The sequence below is a fragment of the Microchirus variegatus genome (genome assembly GCF_963457635.1).
Source record: "Microchirus variegatus genome assembly, chromosome: 4".
Classification (NCBI taxonomy): domain Eukaryota; kingdom Metazoa; phylum Chordata; class Actinopteri; order Pleuronectiformes; family Soleidae; genus Microchirus; species Microchirus variegatus.
The window spans coordinates 14,647,275-14,664,153 of NC_139805.1; the positions used below are offsets into that span (position 1 = coordinate 14,647,275).

At 38.0% G+C, this 16,879-nt stretch overlaps 1 protein-coding gene across 1 annotated transcript; it reads right to left on the reverse strand.

Moving 5' to 3' along the window:
* Positions 1 to 2,917: 2,917 nt before the first annotated feature.
* soat1 (sterol O-acyltransferase 1) lies at positions 2,918 to 11,776 on the reverse strand (the record flags this gene model as incomplete). The annotated part of the gene is made up of 16 exons (XM_083888162.1): positions 2,918 to 2,995; positions 3,164 to 3,309; positions 3,996 to 4,131; positions 4,502 to 4,600; positions 4,699 to 4,796; positions 4,902 to 5,031; positions 5,135 to 5,180; positions 5,294 to 5,378; positions 5,916 to 5,994; positions 6,190 to 6,469; positions 6,785 to 6,892; positions 7,038 to 7,097; positions 7,211 to 7,359; positions 8,742 to 8,800; positions 10,366 to 10,511; positions 11,661 to 11,776. 16 exons carry the CDS (start codon positions 11,774 to 11,776, stop codon positions 2,918 to 2,920), a joined length of 1,815 nt encoding a protein of 604 aa, XP_083744288.1.
* Positions 11,777 to 16,879: the final 5,103 nt, after the last annotated feature.

Genomic DNA, 16,879 nt, shown 5'->3' on the forward strand with positions numbered 1-16,879 from the left:
CCTCACCCTGCCTTCAACAATAAAATCGCAACACGGGCCTGTGACAGCGCTTGTCCGCACTCCGGAGATCCAGATGATATCCGAGCAGAAATCAACGATGTTCCAAGAGCGAGATTCAGTCAAATGTTGGGCTTTTTTCACAATCGTCTTGCCGTTGTCCGGCTGCTGCGCGCCCCCTCTGACGCCGCCATCTTTACCGCAGAACAGAAGATGTATTGCACAAGGCGGGGGGTTCGATCCCCTGTCACCGGGATCCCCCTCCTCCTCCTCCTTTCCAGCGCTGACACCGAGCTGCTCCCAACAATCCACGAGCACCGGGCGTATGGAGGACGAGACATGACATATCAATAAACAATTAAATACAGGAATAAATAAATGCTTTACATTTATTTCTACATGCCTGTATGTATGTATGTATTTATGCATTTATTTATTTATTTATTTACTTATTTATTTATGTATCGATATGTCAGGTCTCGTCCTTCATACGGGTATAGCGGATTGGCGACTGTTAGTCCGTTAGTTCTAGACTATCTTTACTATTAAAGGCGCCATATGTAAGAATGTGGCCAAAAACGGATACTACATTCAAACTCTAAATACCAAGGTCTTTTAGGTTTCCTTTTCTGACGTAACTGGCAACCGCAATGATCAACTGCAATGATTGGTAGACGGCGGTAGTTGGCGCCACATGCCAAAACATGATTTGCAGTCTGCAAACTATTTTTTGAATCCAAATATTTTGGCTGTACTATTGTTGGTGGTGAGTTCAGTATGTTATATGAACATTATTCCTGGTCCTCTGTGACATTGGATGAGGATTTTATGACCAGTAGCTTTAGATTTATTACATAATGCACCTTTAACTAAATTGTAGTTTTGTCAAGCAATGTCAACCAAAATGATACAAAGTAGCATAGTATACAACTACAGGACGATATGACATGAAAAGCTGTGCTATAATTTGTATCATATAAAGGTAGAGAAATAAACGAAAATTATATAATGGATGATAATGTCTACACAATGACACAAATGAGTTTTGTCAAAACATTGAATGACAATTAAACACAGTATTACACTGTATTTAGAATTATATACAGTATACTGGTAAAGGTGTTTTTTTTTTTTTTTAATTAAATGTTGTGACAACCTTTATCAGTGTATGCATTGTATAACATTGTGCAAATCCATTTCTTTCATTCATTCATTCATTGTCTAAGGCTTTATCATCCATGAGGGTCAGTCCCAGCTGACACCATGGACAGGAAATCCATTTCAATGTTTTTCATTTGTCAGACGAATCACTGTAAATAATATTTAACCACACTTAAAAAAGATGACTAGGCAACATTTTGATATGTAAGTCCATTTTTTTTTTTTATTTCTCCACAGTTCTCATTATGTGATAATGCATCTTTGAGGTGGAATGTATCAGACATTTGTTTGCCAACCAAAAATAGAACATACTGAAACACAAATTGTCACATGCCACAAAAAAGAACCCCAAGAAACAAAAGAAGAAAAAAAAAAACAACCCAACAACATATATCAACGTAACTCACAAAATAAATAGCTAATCTAAATAAGCAGTGTCTCTGCACCCTGGCCCCTTTTACTGCCATTAATATTGTTATAATATAATATTTGTAACATATTTACAGATATAAAAATAGTTGCTGGTACTTTCATTTTGAAAAGGATTTTAAGAAGTCTCTGTCTTTTGCCATCAGGAGCAGAGGAAATCAAAACCCTTTAATACAGTGCCATCTTGTGGCCATGCAGTGTTTAGTTCGGGGTTTCCACACTACTAGTTTTTTTACTTTGAGAAAATACCTGTCTTTATCGATAAGCATACATGAATTGGCAACATCAACTGTGCAATAATTGGTTTGGAATTTCTTTCGAATAATACAAACGTACAAAATGTCATTGAGCACATACATTCCTTTTTACATTAGTTTGACATGTCTTATTTAAGATACTGAGTATTTGACAAAGCAAATTTCAGTCATTGGCCTTTAACAAAATATCACTGACTCTCTCGGTGCACCTTCAAGCCAGTTCAACTCAATATTCAGAAATACATTCACTAGTCAAAGTATTTTAACTCCACAGTGTCATCTTTTTGTTTGACATTTTGTCTTTTAGCTTGGCAAAGAGCAGCAAACCTCCTAACCTGTGTGGCTTTACAGCTTGTAACAAAAAAAGTCAAGAACTCCACGTAGGATTCGGAAAATACACAATTTGAGGTTTAAAAGTATTGTGTCCGAATCATCACATGGCTAACCCATAGATTTACATTTACTATTGAATTAATTCCCCAACTATGCTGCCTTCCTTTTCCTCTTAAGAGAAGTTGACGGTAAATTAAAATACGTAACTCAAACAGTGGCTGTTTTTCAAAATAAATATTTGGGGGTAAATAATATAACTGACACCAAAGCAGCATAACAAATGTATATTACAAGAGAGTGGCAGTTACAGACGTTGCTAAATATTATTAATTACTGCATATATGAATATGATTTGTATTTAGCTGCTTTGTCATCATAATCACTATTGTGTTGGCACAGGGACTGGATTCACAGTTGATCAAGGCAAAAGTAACTGGAAAACATCTGAAAAACAAATAGTACATAAAATAAGAGTTCACATTCGGTTTTATGTGAATGTGTAATTTTGTTGTGGGGTTGCCTTTCAAAATAAAATGTATGAGTAAGGCATCATTGTGAATTAGCTGTGAGAGTAAAGGAACATTTTGGGAGCAACGTACAGGTCCTCTGAACTACAATCACACATACTTAGTCGTAAACTTAGTGCAGAGGATAAAGAAGAAATATTTACAGACCCAAAGGTTATTAAAGTAAGAATAAGGATGATGAGTGATACTCTTCAGCAGTCATCCGAACACAGGTCATGGCCTGCCAGTGTCCCCCATCAAGCCTTGCTGACAGCTCCAGGAGCGAGGCTTCAGTAATTCCAAGAATGAAGGCTGAAATAAAAACACTCAAGTTATGTCTACACTTGAGACACATAAATAAAAACACAACTACGTTCCAGGCGAATGACTCTGTATCCAACAAGAAAGAAAATGCATCACATCTTTCAAGAACAACAAATCAACACACTTGACAAGGCAATGCTGAAGGTGCTATTATACCTCTTTCAAGGGGCAGTAGAGCTGGGCATACCACTCATGCGAGTACAGGCAGATAATAACACCCTGACCCAAGAAGAGTGATGTCCACATGATTATGTTCCATATGGGACCTTTCCTTTGGTCGTGCAGAATGAAGTTGAACATCACTGTGAGAGGATAAACAAAAGAAGAGGGTGGAAGTGTCAACCACAAGGTCTGTGAGTTTCTAAACTTGAGAGAGATAGGAGAACCATGTGGTTAGGTTCAGCTTTGTTTTCAAGCAATTTTTGGATTAAAATGAAAATAAAAGAATTATTTCAGATCACTCCAGTATGCTTTTGAGGCACTTTTTAAAAAAAGTCCAGTTTGTAATAATCAATGACATCTAATGGTGGGACCAAAAAGTGAAGGACTCCCTTCACATACCAGAAAAGATGTAAATATACTTTAGGAATTCTCTATTCTTCCACTCGCCCACTCTCTCTCCTCTGCATTTTCCTCCTCCTTCTATGTTGGATAATGCATTGTATTAAGTGGGTGGAGCCATTCCTTGTTGTTTGCATGGTGAGTTTCCACTTCAAAATGCAAAACACGTCTGCTCTGGCTGCTGAAGAAACATGGTGGTGCAAGATGGTGCCCTCTGTAAAACAAGCCCCTTGCCCTAAATGACATATAAAATGCTTATTCTGAAGCATTGAACCCCAAATGATTTGTAGTTTAAAGTAATTATACTTTTCTAAAAACATACTTATTATGGTTAGTATAGTAAATTTCTGCAAACAGTCCCTTAAATGTTACACACTGGATCTTTTAAAACCAGTCAAGTGTGATTACATTGAGGCGTGTTTCTTACTTCCAAAGCACATAAAAAGGCAGAAGAGCACAGGATAGAAAAAACCAAAGCAGATGGCAAGTATGTACTCGTGGACCACCGCCGATATTGTAAACACAAACAGCATGGCTGCCGCTCTGAAACGCTTTTGAGACACCTGGAACGACAAGAGCAGAGAGAGATGATGAGTCAGAATATTAGCCAGACAGTTAAATGTAATGTCTGCATGTTAAATGAGAAACAAGTTTATTAGACATTAGTGGGTCACTGTTTAGTGTTTAACAATGAAAACATATTTTTAAAACACTAGAATATCACAGTAGTCAGAGGTATTAGATAAATAAAATGTCATATAATAATAATTGGTCATAATGACCAAAACATAATTTGTAACCTAGACCATTAATTTATTTTCAGTATATACTTGAGCCCTGATGAATGTATATGCTGAAAATACAATAAACATAATAAACATGCAACTAACATGGTAGTTAAGACTGGACCGAGTCAGCAGAGGAAACACTCACCCACAGGAAGTCCCGGTACACATAGTAGTACAGCCAGTCATGCACAACTACATTCCAGGTGCGATAGTAATTGGCAAAAGAGGTTGAATTCCACCAATCCTGTGAGGTGTATTTACATTGAATTTAGTCAAATAAAAAATACAACACACTTACAAAATAAAATACAAATTCATCTTGAATTTTGCAGTGAACATCACCTTGTAAAACATCCTATCAGCAAAACAAAGCATCTCAGCAAATGCATTGAGCCAACAGTGAAGAAAGGCAAAAAATCCAAGGAAGAGAACCAATACACCTGCAAAGGAAGAAAGAAAGACACATGTTACACAAATGTGGCCATTATAATATTGCTCTCATCTCCTGAGATGAAAATGTAAAGGGGGGAGTGGGGTGATCTTACCTGGCAGGATTGAGTTAAAGACACAGAGGACCATGGCCTTCAGGTCAAACAGCTGTAAACTGACACTACGAAACTGGGGAATGCACAGCCGCACAAACACGTAGTAGGCATAAAACAGACAGCCTAGTACCTGCACCGTGGAAAGGATTGGAAAAGAAAAAAGAAAAATTAGTTAGTATTGTTTTCTTCAAACCTTGAGTAAGCGCAGGTGTAACTGTGAAATAGCTCATTACCTGAATTAACTTTGTGGCCACGTATCCCCATCTGATCACTGGGGTCCTGGGTTGAGATGAGAAACAAGGATTGATCACCTTTTATGCAAGCGACACTTATTCGGTTCTCAAAAGGACATCAAAATTACCAAAAGTCAGATGAAGCGAGAGTTGGTTTACCGTGGGTACTTGTCTCTGTAGATGAGTGTGGGTGCAAACAGAAAGTAGATATACTGAGAAACCTGAGGGACCACTGGGCTGGGGCCTGTAGAGGAGAGAAGAGACTGCTCATCAATATAGGGATATAAGGAATAAGGAGCATAGTAGCTGTGCAGTCTACAAGACTGTAGTGAGACTTGCTATGATGTATGTAATGGCATTGGGAGTGACCAGGATGGACAGGATTAAAAATTAGCATATTCAAAGGATAGATCAGGTTGAACAGTTTAGAAATAAAGTAAGAGAGGCAAGGTTGAGATGGTTTGATCACGTGCAGAGGAGGGATAGGGATTATATTTGACAAAGGATGTTGAAGATGGAGCTGCCACGCAGGAGGACAAGAGGAAGACCACAGAGAAGGTTCATGGATATAGTTGAGGAGGACATGAGGACAGTTGGTGTAACAGAAGAGAACACTAGGCTTAAGACAAGATGGAGCCAAGTGATCCCCAGTGGCGACCCCTAAAGATAGAAGCCGAAAGAAGATGTAGTAGCTGTGAGTAATGTATGACAATAAGGGTTGTATGTGGTTAAACAGAGACAAATAAAATCAAAATCTTGTTGAGGGGGGAAAATTACATACTCTTCTTTTCTTTAGCCCAGGTCTGAACTCTAGGTACAGTCTCCCTGACAAAGGAGTGCACTTTCATCATAAGACGCACCTGGAATTAGAGAAGTAATGAAAACAGCAAAAGCAACAGTTTTACCACAGGTTCGATTCAAGAGGGGGTGAGGAAATGGTAAATTTCACATTTTCAAACATTTGAAAGTGTTTATCCAAGGCAAGTAGAATGACATAATACAGCACTCACTGTGACACTGATCTCACTAAAAGGCAGCCACACTAGTCATCCTACCTGTTCCAGGATGATGATGAAGCAGGATGCAGGAGGCATACTGTTGGTCACCACCACATACGTGGGAAGGAAACCCAGACCTAGAGCTTGGTAGAGCAGAAATAAAGATCCAAACAGCCAAGTGTTCAACCTGGGGTGAGACCCAGACTGGGTCTGTGACCACAGGTGGAACAGGTTATAGGGAACCACCAACACAGTCAGGAACATGCAGATCCATGTGCACACCACTAGAGGGAACTGTCCAAATGCATAGACCAGCAGGTCAAAGTCCAAAACCAGTCTGAGGGAAAGAAGAAAAGCAAGACATGAACAGACTCATGAGGTCATCTTAAACCTGTTAAATTTGTTGATCCATTATTACAAGACACTTTAAATACTAAGACCGAAACTTTTAAACTCAACAGTTCCCACAAACGGAGGAAAAATGGGAAGAAACTTTTGGACACAATCAAAGTGAGTGGGCAATCATCTGCCTCAAAGAGATATAAATATGTGGACTTAACATAAAACAGAGGCAAAGGAAACTGACAAGTTTTGGTTAACTGACTCACAAAGGACACAAATAAAAAACTTATGGGTAGCAGTCTTATATTACCTGCCTTCATCAATGAAATCTACCACAAGTGTACTGAAGATAAAGAGGATGAGGACAGCAATAAACATGTGGTAGATGGTCCTGATGTGGTTCACCTCAAACAGCTCACTGCAAAAAAAAAAGACAGAAAATGTGTATCCTTTACATGTCCACAAACAGAAAATTTGCAAGCATCACTAAAACTGCACACTGTATACACACTAGATATTGTGTGGGAGCAATATTTATAATAGTAATCAAAGCGTGAGCTTACTCTAGAAGGGACCTGCGGCTGACAAACTGCTTCCCTTGGCCATGAGGAGGTCGAAAATTCCTAGAGGGAAATGGACTGTAATTAGTGACCAGCAAATTGTGTTGTTTTTTTTTGCAGAAAGTAGAGCACTGTGAATATCACATGTGCCGTTACCCCACATGCACCTTATTTACCTGAGTTTGCTCTTTTCCTTGTCTGACAGTAGGGGTGAGAAGACCGCAGGAACTGGTGCAGGCTCCAGGCTGGCCGACTCTTCAATAAGACTGTCCACAAAGTCATTGACCTGACTGTTAAACTGATGCATCAGATCACTCTTCAGGAACTGAGTAACAATAAAACACAAAATTAGTTTCATTTATTTAGCATGTCTGTGGCAATAACAATCTTATTTCTGAATAGGAACATTTGAATCAACACAATTCAAAGAAAAAGACGTTATCTTCAGTGTCCTTAAACAACCCACTGATAAAAATGTACTCAGGTAGTCATCATCAGTTTAAATGGTGAGCTGGAGCTGGTTGTGCACGGCAGAATAAATGCAAAATAAAGAAATGTTTCTAGGGAAGTTAAAGAAATGTTGAATGGTTTAAGTTAAGAACAAGCACAAGAAGTCAATGGTGATGAGACAGCAGTAAACGATCTCACATGATGTGCTAGGTTTGTTTAGAATGTTATATTATTGGACTTTGTTTGGCCCTTGACTTGGACACAGTTCTTAATTTCAGTCATCAGATGAAGGTAACAGTGGCTCTATCCAATGCTAGCCACCCAACAAGGGAAGGCACTGACTTCACTAAGCAAGAATGAAGATACTACTATACTTACGATAGACAAAGATCCCTTTGTCTAACCCTAACCCAACCCCGACTACTATAAACTTGCTACTTGACAACACCCTCTGCAATAGGATCAACTTTAACCCATATCAAATATGCCAACTGTTGGACTTCTGCCTGAACATCACCTATTTCCACTGCAAAGGAAATTGTTACAGCTAGAAATATAAAGCATAAACCCGCAAATCTTTCAGAGGAACAAAACCAAGCCACTGTTCAGTGGTGGTTTGACATGTGGGTTAAAAACAATGTCCAGGAAGCTCAAATGTTCACACATCTTCTTGGCGGATAGAGGCTACAGGAAGCCAACACACACACAGAGCAGTATTCATCATTTGACTCACACCATCCACTGAACATAATGTAGGGGTGATCAGAACTATGTAACACTCATGATGAGTTCAAGGACATATACGTCTTTGTTTCAAAATCAAAATGCATAGATTTATGGAATGAGTAAATCCAAAAATTCCACCTGGAGAACATGCAAAGTGACCCCCGATTAAAAGCACCGTGTGTAAAAAGAAGATTTTGGTGAAGTTGCACGTTGCAGCTGAACATTCTGCACCTTGTGTTGGAGAAACTATCTCTCCTTCAGTTAGCATGAAAACTCAAGTGATATTTTGTTTGTCCATTGTGGGCTAATACAACAACATGGTGGTCCAAAATGGCTGCCTCCCTTAGAGCTGATCTGGCTCCAGATATAAATATAAAAAGGTACATTCTGGGATAATAAAACAATTATTCAATCAGGGTTTTATTCACCTATACAAAAAAAGAATAAAGTGTAATTATTTTGTCTTAATTTTTTCCCAAATGAAAATAAATTCACACTGGACCTTTAGAAAGGTCTAACTCACTTACTAACCTCTGCTTTCCTTTTCAGTTGTAGCTTTCTGCTGATCACATGTTCCACTTCAATCTTGCCTGAAATTTGAAAGAGAACGGTATACTGTCAGCGTGTCACAATCCCATCCTCATCACCAAGCAAATGTTGTTGTTTTTATACATGGACACTAAAGGAATTCTTTCCTATTCTATTCTAATCTACGTTGCTTTGTATATTCCAAGTGTCAAACTACAGCTCTAAATTATGGCACACCCAAATTAACAAAAGAGCCAACTGAGTTGCTAGGTATATTTGTCTTAACAGAACTTTGACCAGTAAATGCAAACAGCAATTAACACTGTTCAAATATTTTCATAAAAGACAAACACATAATACAAAAGAATATATCTGTCATACAGAATGAAATCCATGGAATAATAACAAAGGCTATATTTAAAGATAATGTTTTTTATTTTGTCATTATTTTGTCGAAAGTGTTACTGTGTATTAAAAATCGCAGAAGTCAGCTTACATCAGTTGACAGTTGACATTGTTGCCAAATCCAAAAGAAGACACACCTATGAATAACACTGTGAGTAAAGTATAATCTAGTGACTCACAAGCTAAGTAAATGTGAATGCTTATTATGACCAAGGCTATTATTGGCTGTCAGCCTTAATAGCCGTCTGATGATGAACAAGTTTGTTCAGTAACTGGGAGGAGGATAACAGCTCAAACAATGACAAAGCAACAGTGGCCATTCATCACCCATCTAAAAAGAAAATGTCAACAAACAATACAGTAAAAAAAACACCTGTGTGAGACTCACTGTAATCACAATGTCTGAATGTCTCCTATCCATTCTCACATGAGTTCATTCTCACATGATGTCAGTAAAACATTTTCCTGAAGAGTTAATGGTCTTAATCACTTGTTCTAGCTCTTCTCCAATAGCACATGATGTCAATTGTGTTGTTTATGTTGTGCATGTATAGTTGAAAAATAGACAATAAAATCACTGCACATAATGTGGACAGCAATGTGACTGACACCTGGTATCGTCCAACTGGATCCTTGTTGCAGGTGTAGACTGTGAAGCTGAAAGAACTGCCATGGCACCAGTCAAATCACAAATCTTAAAGCTTCAAAAGATGAACTACATCATGGGACAAAACTACAGAAAGTACTCAGAAAGTGCAAACCTCCAGCAAGGTAACTTGGTTTCCCACAATGTCAGTACACTCCCTTATCTCACAAAGTTAACAATGTTTTACTAGTATTATTATTTGAATCCTCCTGATGTATGAATCCATATTTGTAATGTGATCTTCTCTAAAAATCTAATACTTTCTTTCTTGGGCCATAACATTTACTTGGTGGAGGTAAAAAAGAGGAAGACACGATCACATGTCATCAGTTGTTGAGTAACAAGATACGCAGGAAAATGTAGGGAAATTTAAAAAAGGGAGGGAGTCGTTGAGTCAACATTGCACAGCCCAGATTTCACCAGTAGTAAAAGGTCAATGTACTGAAGAAGAGGGAGGCAGTAATGCAACATTTCGGATGTCTTACTGCGGTAAGACACCAAAGACAAACCAGTAGAATAGGAGAGTCAAAGTCTTCTTTCTTGTCCCAGCTGACAAGAGGAGCAAGAGATTCTTACCATTGCTGGTGATGTGGTTGTCTCCACTTCCCGGCCGATGTTCCCCTGGACTACTATCTAAAGAGCTATCCAGGTCAGAGAAGCTGATGTTCTTCGGGGTGGACCTGCAGCGGGACCTGAGGACACTGTCATCCCCACTCTCCATCCTGAAGACACACATTCATCGAAAAAGTGAAGAAATCCACAGTGGCACTGACACATTACCAAACTCTGTCAACAACAGCAACTGTAAAACCATGGCACTCCTACTATAGCATTTGTTCCTGCAATGAACAACTATTTTAAACGTAGAATAAAACAAGTAGTTATTATGACACACAGCTGCTTATTTAAAGAATCTTATAAATGAATGCCTCTTTATTACTGCATTTCATAGACAAATCACATCCCACACAGTCAGTCAAGTCTTAAAACCTTGTTTGTTTGTTTCTTATTTTTTTAAATCAAAGCTTTTGGGAATATATGATTTAATTAGTTTGACTTTTTACTTCTTTTTAATGTGGCCATGTTCTTTTATTCAACCGCTTTCAAAGAGTTTTGTTTTACTACTTCATGTTGTGCACTCTGTATTTAACTTAACTGTACAGCACTTAAATAAAATATAATAAACAAAGATTATTATAATCATTATAGTTGTACCCGACTGTTTTCTTCTTATGTGTTGATGTTAACATGGTTGTCCATTTGATTTTAATCTCAATCTTCCTCCTAAAGCAAAGGTTAAATAATAAAATATAATAAGCAAACTGAAATTTAAGACGGTATGTGTTATGGACACAAACAATGGTCAGTTCTTACGTAGCAGACAAATGCATGTTTCAACATTTTGACAGACAAAGCAAACCTGTTCAAAATCAAATCAGCTTCACATGACAGCAGACAGGCGGCTAACAGCTTAGTTAGCTTCCGTCAAGCTAATATCAAGAGTCAGTGACTGACAGACAGACGGGGATTAAACACGGGTCAGTTTGACAGCGAAGTAGCCGAAGTGTGGTTTGTTTCCTGATAATGTGAGTTTAACTCGAAAGCTTCCGCCTGTTCGTTATCACGGCTGTTGACACAAGGTGAAAGTGTTAAGTCAAATTAGCCCAGACTGTTGACGCTACAGAGCAGGTGGACAGAGGCTCACTCACTTCAGTGAACAGGTGCTGTCGTCGTCGTCGTCGTCGTCGTCTTCGTCTTCGTCTTCTTCTTCTTCTTCTCCTTCTTCTTCTTCCTCTTCAGACCTGCGACGTTAAAGCCTCTCACACGTCTCTCAAACTCCTTCAGAGACGTCGACCTGTGATGCTGCTCACCTTCCCCATTGTATAAACACTGAGGAGACGATGATGATGAAGAAGATGAGCACGACAGCTGCTGCTGATTGGCCCAAAGTCTCTCCTCCTTTAGACGTCACCAGCGACCACAACATTGGTCACAGTAACTCAACACATTAGAATATTCTTCTCAGTGATTTCAGTCCTCACATTTTGTTGTTGTTTCTTTTTTACCTTACATGTATTATTATTATTATTATTATTAGCAAACAGATCTAATGACATGATTATAGATTTTACAGTCTTGTATAAAGTACCTAAACGCATCTAACCAGAAATTTACTTTGGTAGAAGTTGAAGTCAAATATAAAATGTATAAGTTTTAAAAGTAAAAGTATTTTTAAAAAGTGATGAGTTAGGATTGATCCATGCTAGCTCAGTAGTAAGGCAAGTTATCGTTTGACTGGAAGATTGGGGGTTCAATTCCTGGCTCTGCTAGTCTATATTTGTCCTTGAGCAAGGCAGCTCTTCTTCTGACTTTATTGGGTAGTAACAAAGCTAGTTAGAGGAAAATGTAGTGGAGTAAAGTTACTAAAAATATAAATAACAAAAGTAAAAGTACATGAATTTTGTACAGTAATTAAGTATTTCTACTTTGTTACATTACAACACTGATTTTACTCCCTTCTATGTCCTCTCCGATTGATCAAATCTATGATGTTAGTATAAAGTTATTAGATAGATATCTAAGGTAACGTTTCAACATCAGCATCAGGATAATAGACGGTTTTGTGAGATTTTGTTGATCAGCAGTTTCAAAAATACCCAGACCATCAACCGCGCCACATTCAAAGTCACTTTAATCAACTTTAATCAATTTTGACAGCAGGTCGTCTTGAATATATCGTCATGCTTCACTGTGTCATGTGATTAATCTTAATATTCTCAATACAAATTGATAGAAGCTTGCAATGTTTATGGAGAGGAGCAGATGATTTACATTACATTTATCAGATGATTCGTTTGGGTGAGCAAAATCATAAAGAAATGTAAGTCCTTTCACTTTACATATTGACCCTAGGGAACAGCTGACTCTTGGGCAAAAATGTGGTTTCCAGGTTATCTGCAAAGCTAAACTTATTTATTTATTTTTTAAAACCATGTATTTGAATATGATTACCAATTTATAAAGACATGACATACCTTTAAGTCTAAATTACAATATGTATATCAAATGGTTATCACATAACTGAAATGTGATGATGACTGTAAAGGCAAACCGACACATTTTCGAAAAAGTTTTTTGATAAACTTCAATGAAAATATGTTCTGAATGAGACACAGGGCCCTTCTAAGTAAAGCATGACGAGTCACAATTCAAAAATGGTCTTGTGAGATTCTTTCACCCACACACAAAAAAAATAACAACCACTTTATCTACAGTGTTATCTATTACAAATGAAGGCAGACAGTGTATATTACACAGAACAGTCTTTTGAATAGTGATAGATAAATAATTCAATTAAAAAGCAGTTATTTCCTACATGATTCTGTATAGTTTCTTTCAAAATGACCCCGTGACGCTGGGCGTTTCAGCACTATGGCTGCAGGGTTTGTCTGTCATAAGAAAGCCACTTTGTGATGTGGTTTCAATCATAATCACCGTAAATGTTGAAAATGTCCCAATGACGACCCACTTTATATTTACCTTGGGCTTCCTTTAACTGGGAAACACAGGAAATCCTAAGCATATACTATATACTAATATACTGTTCAAAATAGGCACAAGGGGTAGCAAATTCTCATCAGCAGTTAAATGCTCCTTAATTTACCTGGCGTGAACTTATTAGAGCATGACCTGCATAATATTTCTTAAAATTACAAAATCATACTGCTGAATGATTATGTAACATTATTAATCCATGTGGGGAAATTTGTCCTCTGCATTTTATTCAAAGAGAAACTCCAACTCCAGACTTAATGTCATTGGTGCATTGGTCAGGGGCTTGACAGTGTCAGGATGGAGCTTTCTGTCATGTTATCATAGCTGTGAGGAAACAGTGCAGACCACTGTGTCAAGATTAACATATCCTCTATAGGCGGAGGGTTAATAGAAATACCGTAGCTCAGTTTAATTAAATCATTTCACATTGCTTACCCTGTGTGGAGGATGATACACTAAATACACTGTACATTTTAATTCAAGGTCAATTTAATAAGAGCATATCTGTGTCACATAAACTTAAATTTAAGAGAATGGTAACAAATGCTTCACATGATGATGAACAGTCAATTCAATAAATATACATAGAATACAGTACACCACCAAGTAAATGAATCCTTACAAAATTATTAATGTGAAATACCAGCATATTGTTGCTTTTTGTATGTAAATTATATTTACAGTGTTAACACACTCACACTCACACACACACACACACACACACACACACACACACACACACACACACACACACACACACACACACACACACACACACTCTCTCCTCATTGGTCACAAGAAGCAGAGGGGTCCCAGGGCCACAGTGATCTCTGGGTTGAGGTGAGATATCGCCCTTATTGCGACACCCAGATCTCTGACAGGAAGCAACTCCATATCTCCTCGATGTAGCTCTGTGCTCCCCTGAACACTCACAACCATGTGCACCTGCAGAAAGTGGGTCTGGGTAAATTTTTCTGTAAAATAACATAACTTCTTTACAGCCTAAATGCCATATTGATCAATTGAATCCCCCACTGCATTGGTGTCACAAACATTCATCGTAAATAAATGCAGGATAAAATATGCAATTTGATTCATTGACAAAGGATGAGTGAGAGTGCTAAAAATGGAAGAAAAATGTAAAATATATTCTCACCTCAAATTCTTTTCTGGAAAGTCCAATAAGGTGTGAACCAATTTCTTTGCTGGAGTCTCCCAGCAAGTAGATCATATTAGTTGAATTAGATGTGGCAGCAGCACTGGAGGCGTTTCCTGTCCAGCTGACAGTCATGTGCTGGAAAGACGTGTGGCTGTGTAATCGCAAAAACCTCAGCTGGACAACATCCATGCCAGCATACTCAAACTATTGGAGACAGAATTCACTAGTTTTCAGAAGAAATAGCTCAGTGTTGTCGGACGTAATAAATGGTCCCCATTCAATCCATAAATGAATTAGTCTCACCTTGTTTCCACCGTGCTGCTGACTAAACCACAGGAGAGATGTTGATTTCTGCATTTCTGGTTCCCAGAGTTTAATCTACATTACAAAAACATTTGTTTTATATCCAATTCTTAGCACTAACTTATTTCTAACAAAAACACTGATTAGATTTGTCATTTTAGTTATAAATAACTGTTTCCATTTATCCATCTAGTCAGCCTAAAGAATAATTAAAAAAAGCTAATTTCACTGTAGGGTATAGAGGAAAACCTCACTTGACCTACAATGTTATGAAGCATGTTCTGTAAGAACGGTGCCATGAAACCATAAGATCATATGTATCATGTTGTTGAATAAATGTTTTTGTGTTCCTGTAACTTTGCCAGGACCTGCCACAAGGAAGTGAAGCCTTTCTTCCCTCAGCTAAAGGTAACACTGGTAGGTGAAAATGAGTGTACCTTTGACTTTAAAGGGTCAATGCAGGTTGTTCCTCCTGCTGTAAAGTTACAGAACACTTTCAGGGCGTCACAAACGCAGCCTCGGTTGGGGTCCATGTAAAAGTATCCTGAAACAAAAAAGTGTTTGTCATCCATCAAGCTGTAAGGTTCCTTTACTGTCATTCTGACCATGTTGGCACATGAAGAAAACGGAATGTGTAACTCAGGTCCAGACAAAGTGCCTATGTAACTGTCAGTTAGCATGAAAACCTAAAACATGGTGGTCCAAAATGCTTCAATAGGCCTACTGATATATATACTATTAGGCCTACATATATATATATATATATATATATATATAAAAGGCTTATTCTTATCTTCAATTTCAACAGAGAAGTGCAGTGGCATGTAGGGAAAGCTAAGAAACCCTCACCATCATTCAGCTTTGGGTGTGTGAACCCCAGCTCATGGCAGGTGGTGGCAGGATCATTCCTAGTTCCCATGGACCTGCTGAGTAACTCCTCCTCCTCCTCATCTCCTTGAGGAAAACTCCTCTGCACTGACCTGGGCCTCTACAGAGGATTTCATCATGACATCAGCCAACCAATCATAATATATAGCATGCAAAGTAAAATAAGGACATTGTGTGAGAAGAAAGAGAGCTAATACAAACCTTTTGCTGTCGTCTCTTTTGCTTCAGGGAGATGAGCCTGGATGTTGGCACATTTTTCAGTTTAGATTTTGTACTGGTTCTTGTTTTAGGCCTGAGCTCATTTTTTTGATCTGGTCTTGTCTTAGGATTTGATTGTCCACTGTGTTTGCCTGGAGCACCTGCTTTTCCCTGAGAACAGAATGAATTTAACTTAAAGGACATGTTGTTGTGGCTACTGGACACCAAACATCAAACAACCTTGTCGTTAAGTTTCAAATTCATGTTAAAGCTTTACAGTATGTTACATTTAAGTTTGTTTTTCAGCTTAAACATATTTTTTGGGTTTCATTGTTAGTTTGATTGTACTGTGTGAGCAAAATGTCTTACTGAAGGTCCAGGCTTTCCTTTTTCTCCCTTTGACCCTCTCCTGCCCCGGAAACCTTTCACTCCCTGGAAAGGTTCAAACATAGTCATTCTGTTTAGATTCAAAATGTGAATAGAGGCCAACTCTATACACCTCAATGCTATTTAATAGCATTTAAGGTGGCATAAATTATTCTTTGAGGGTTTTTTGCTTAAAGAAACATAAATCAAGACCCAACATTATTAAAAGCAGTAAAAATGTTATATGGTCTGTCACCTTCTTTCCATGCTTGCCCTGTATAAAAGACAGTAAAGACTGCTTCAGTAAAATATTAAAGTAAAAAACATTACAGTAAATGATTTTACACAGCAGAATATCAAAAACAACATACAGGAGGGCCATGGAAGCCATATCGCCCTGGTGGACCATGAGGACCGGTGTCCCCCTGTGAAAATCATACTGTTGATAAATAACATGCTACCAAATACAGTAATACAGAAAGAAGAAGTAACAAGTTCAAGAGTACCTGCTTCCCTTTACGGCCCGTGTGACCTGTTAGTCCATGCAAACCAGGATTTCCCTAAGAAAAGAAAGTTAGAAAATGAACATGCAGCTTAAATATTTTATTAAAAAAACACTTT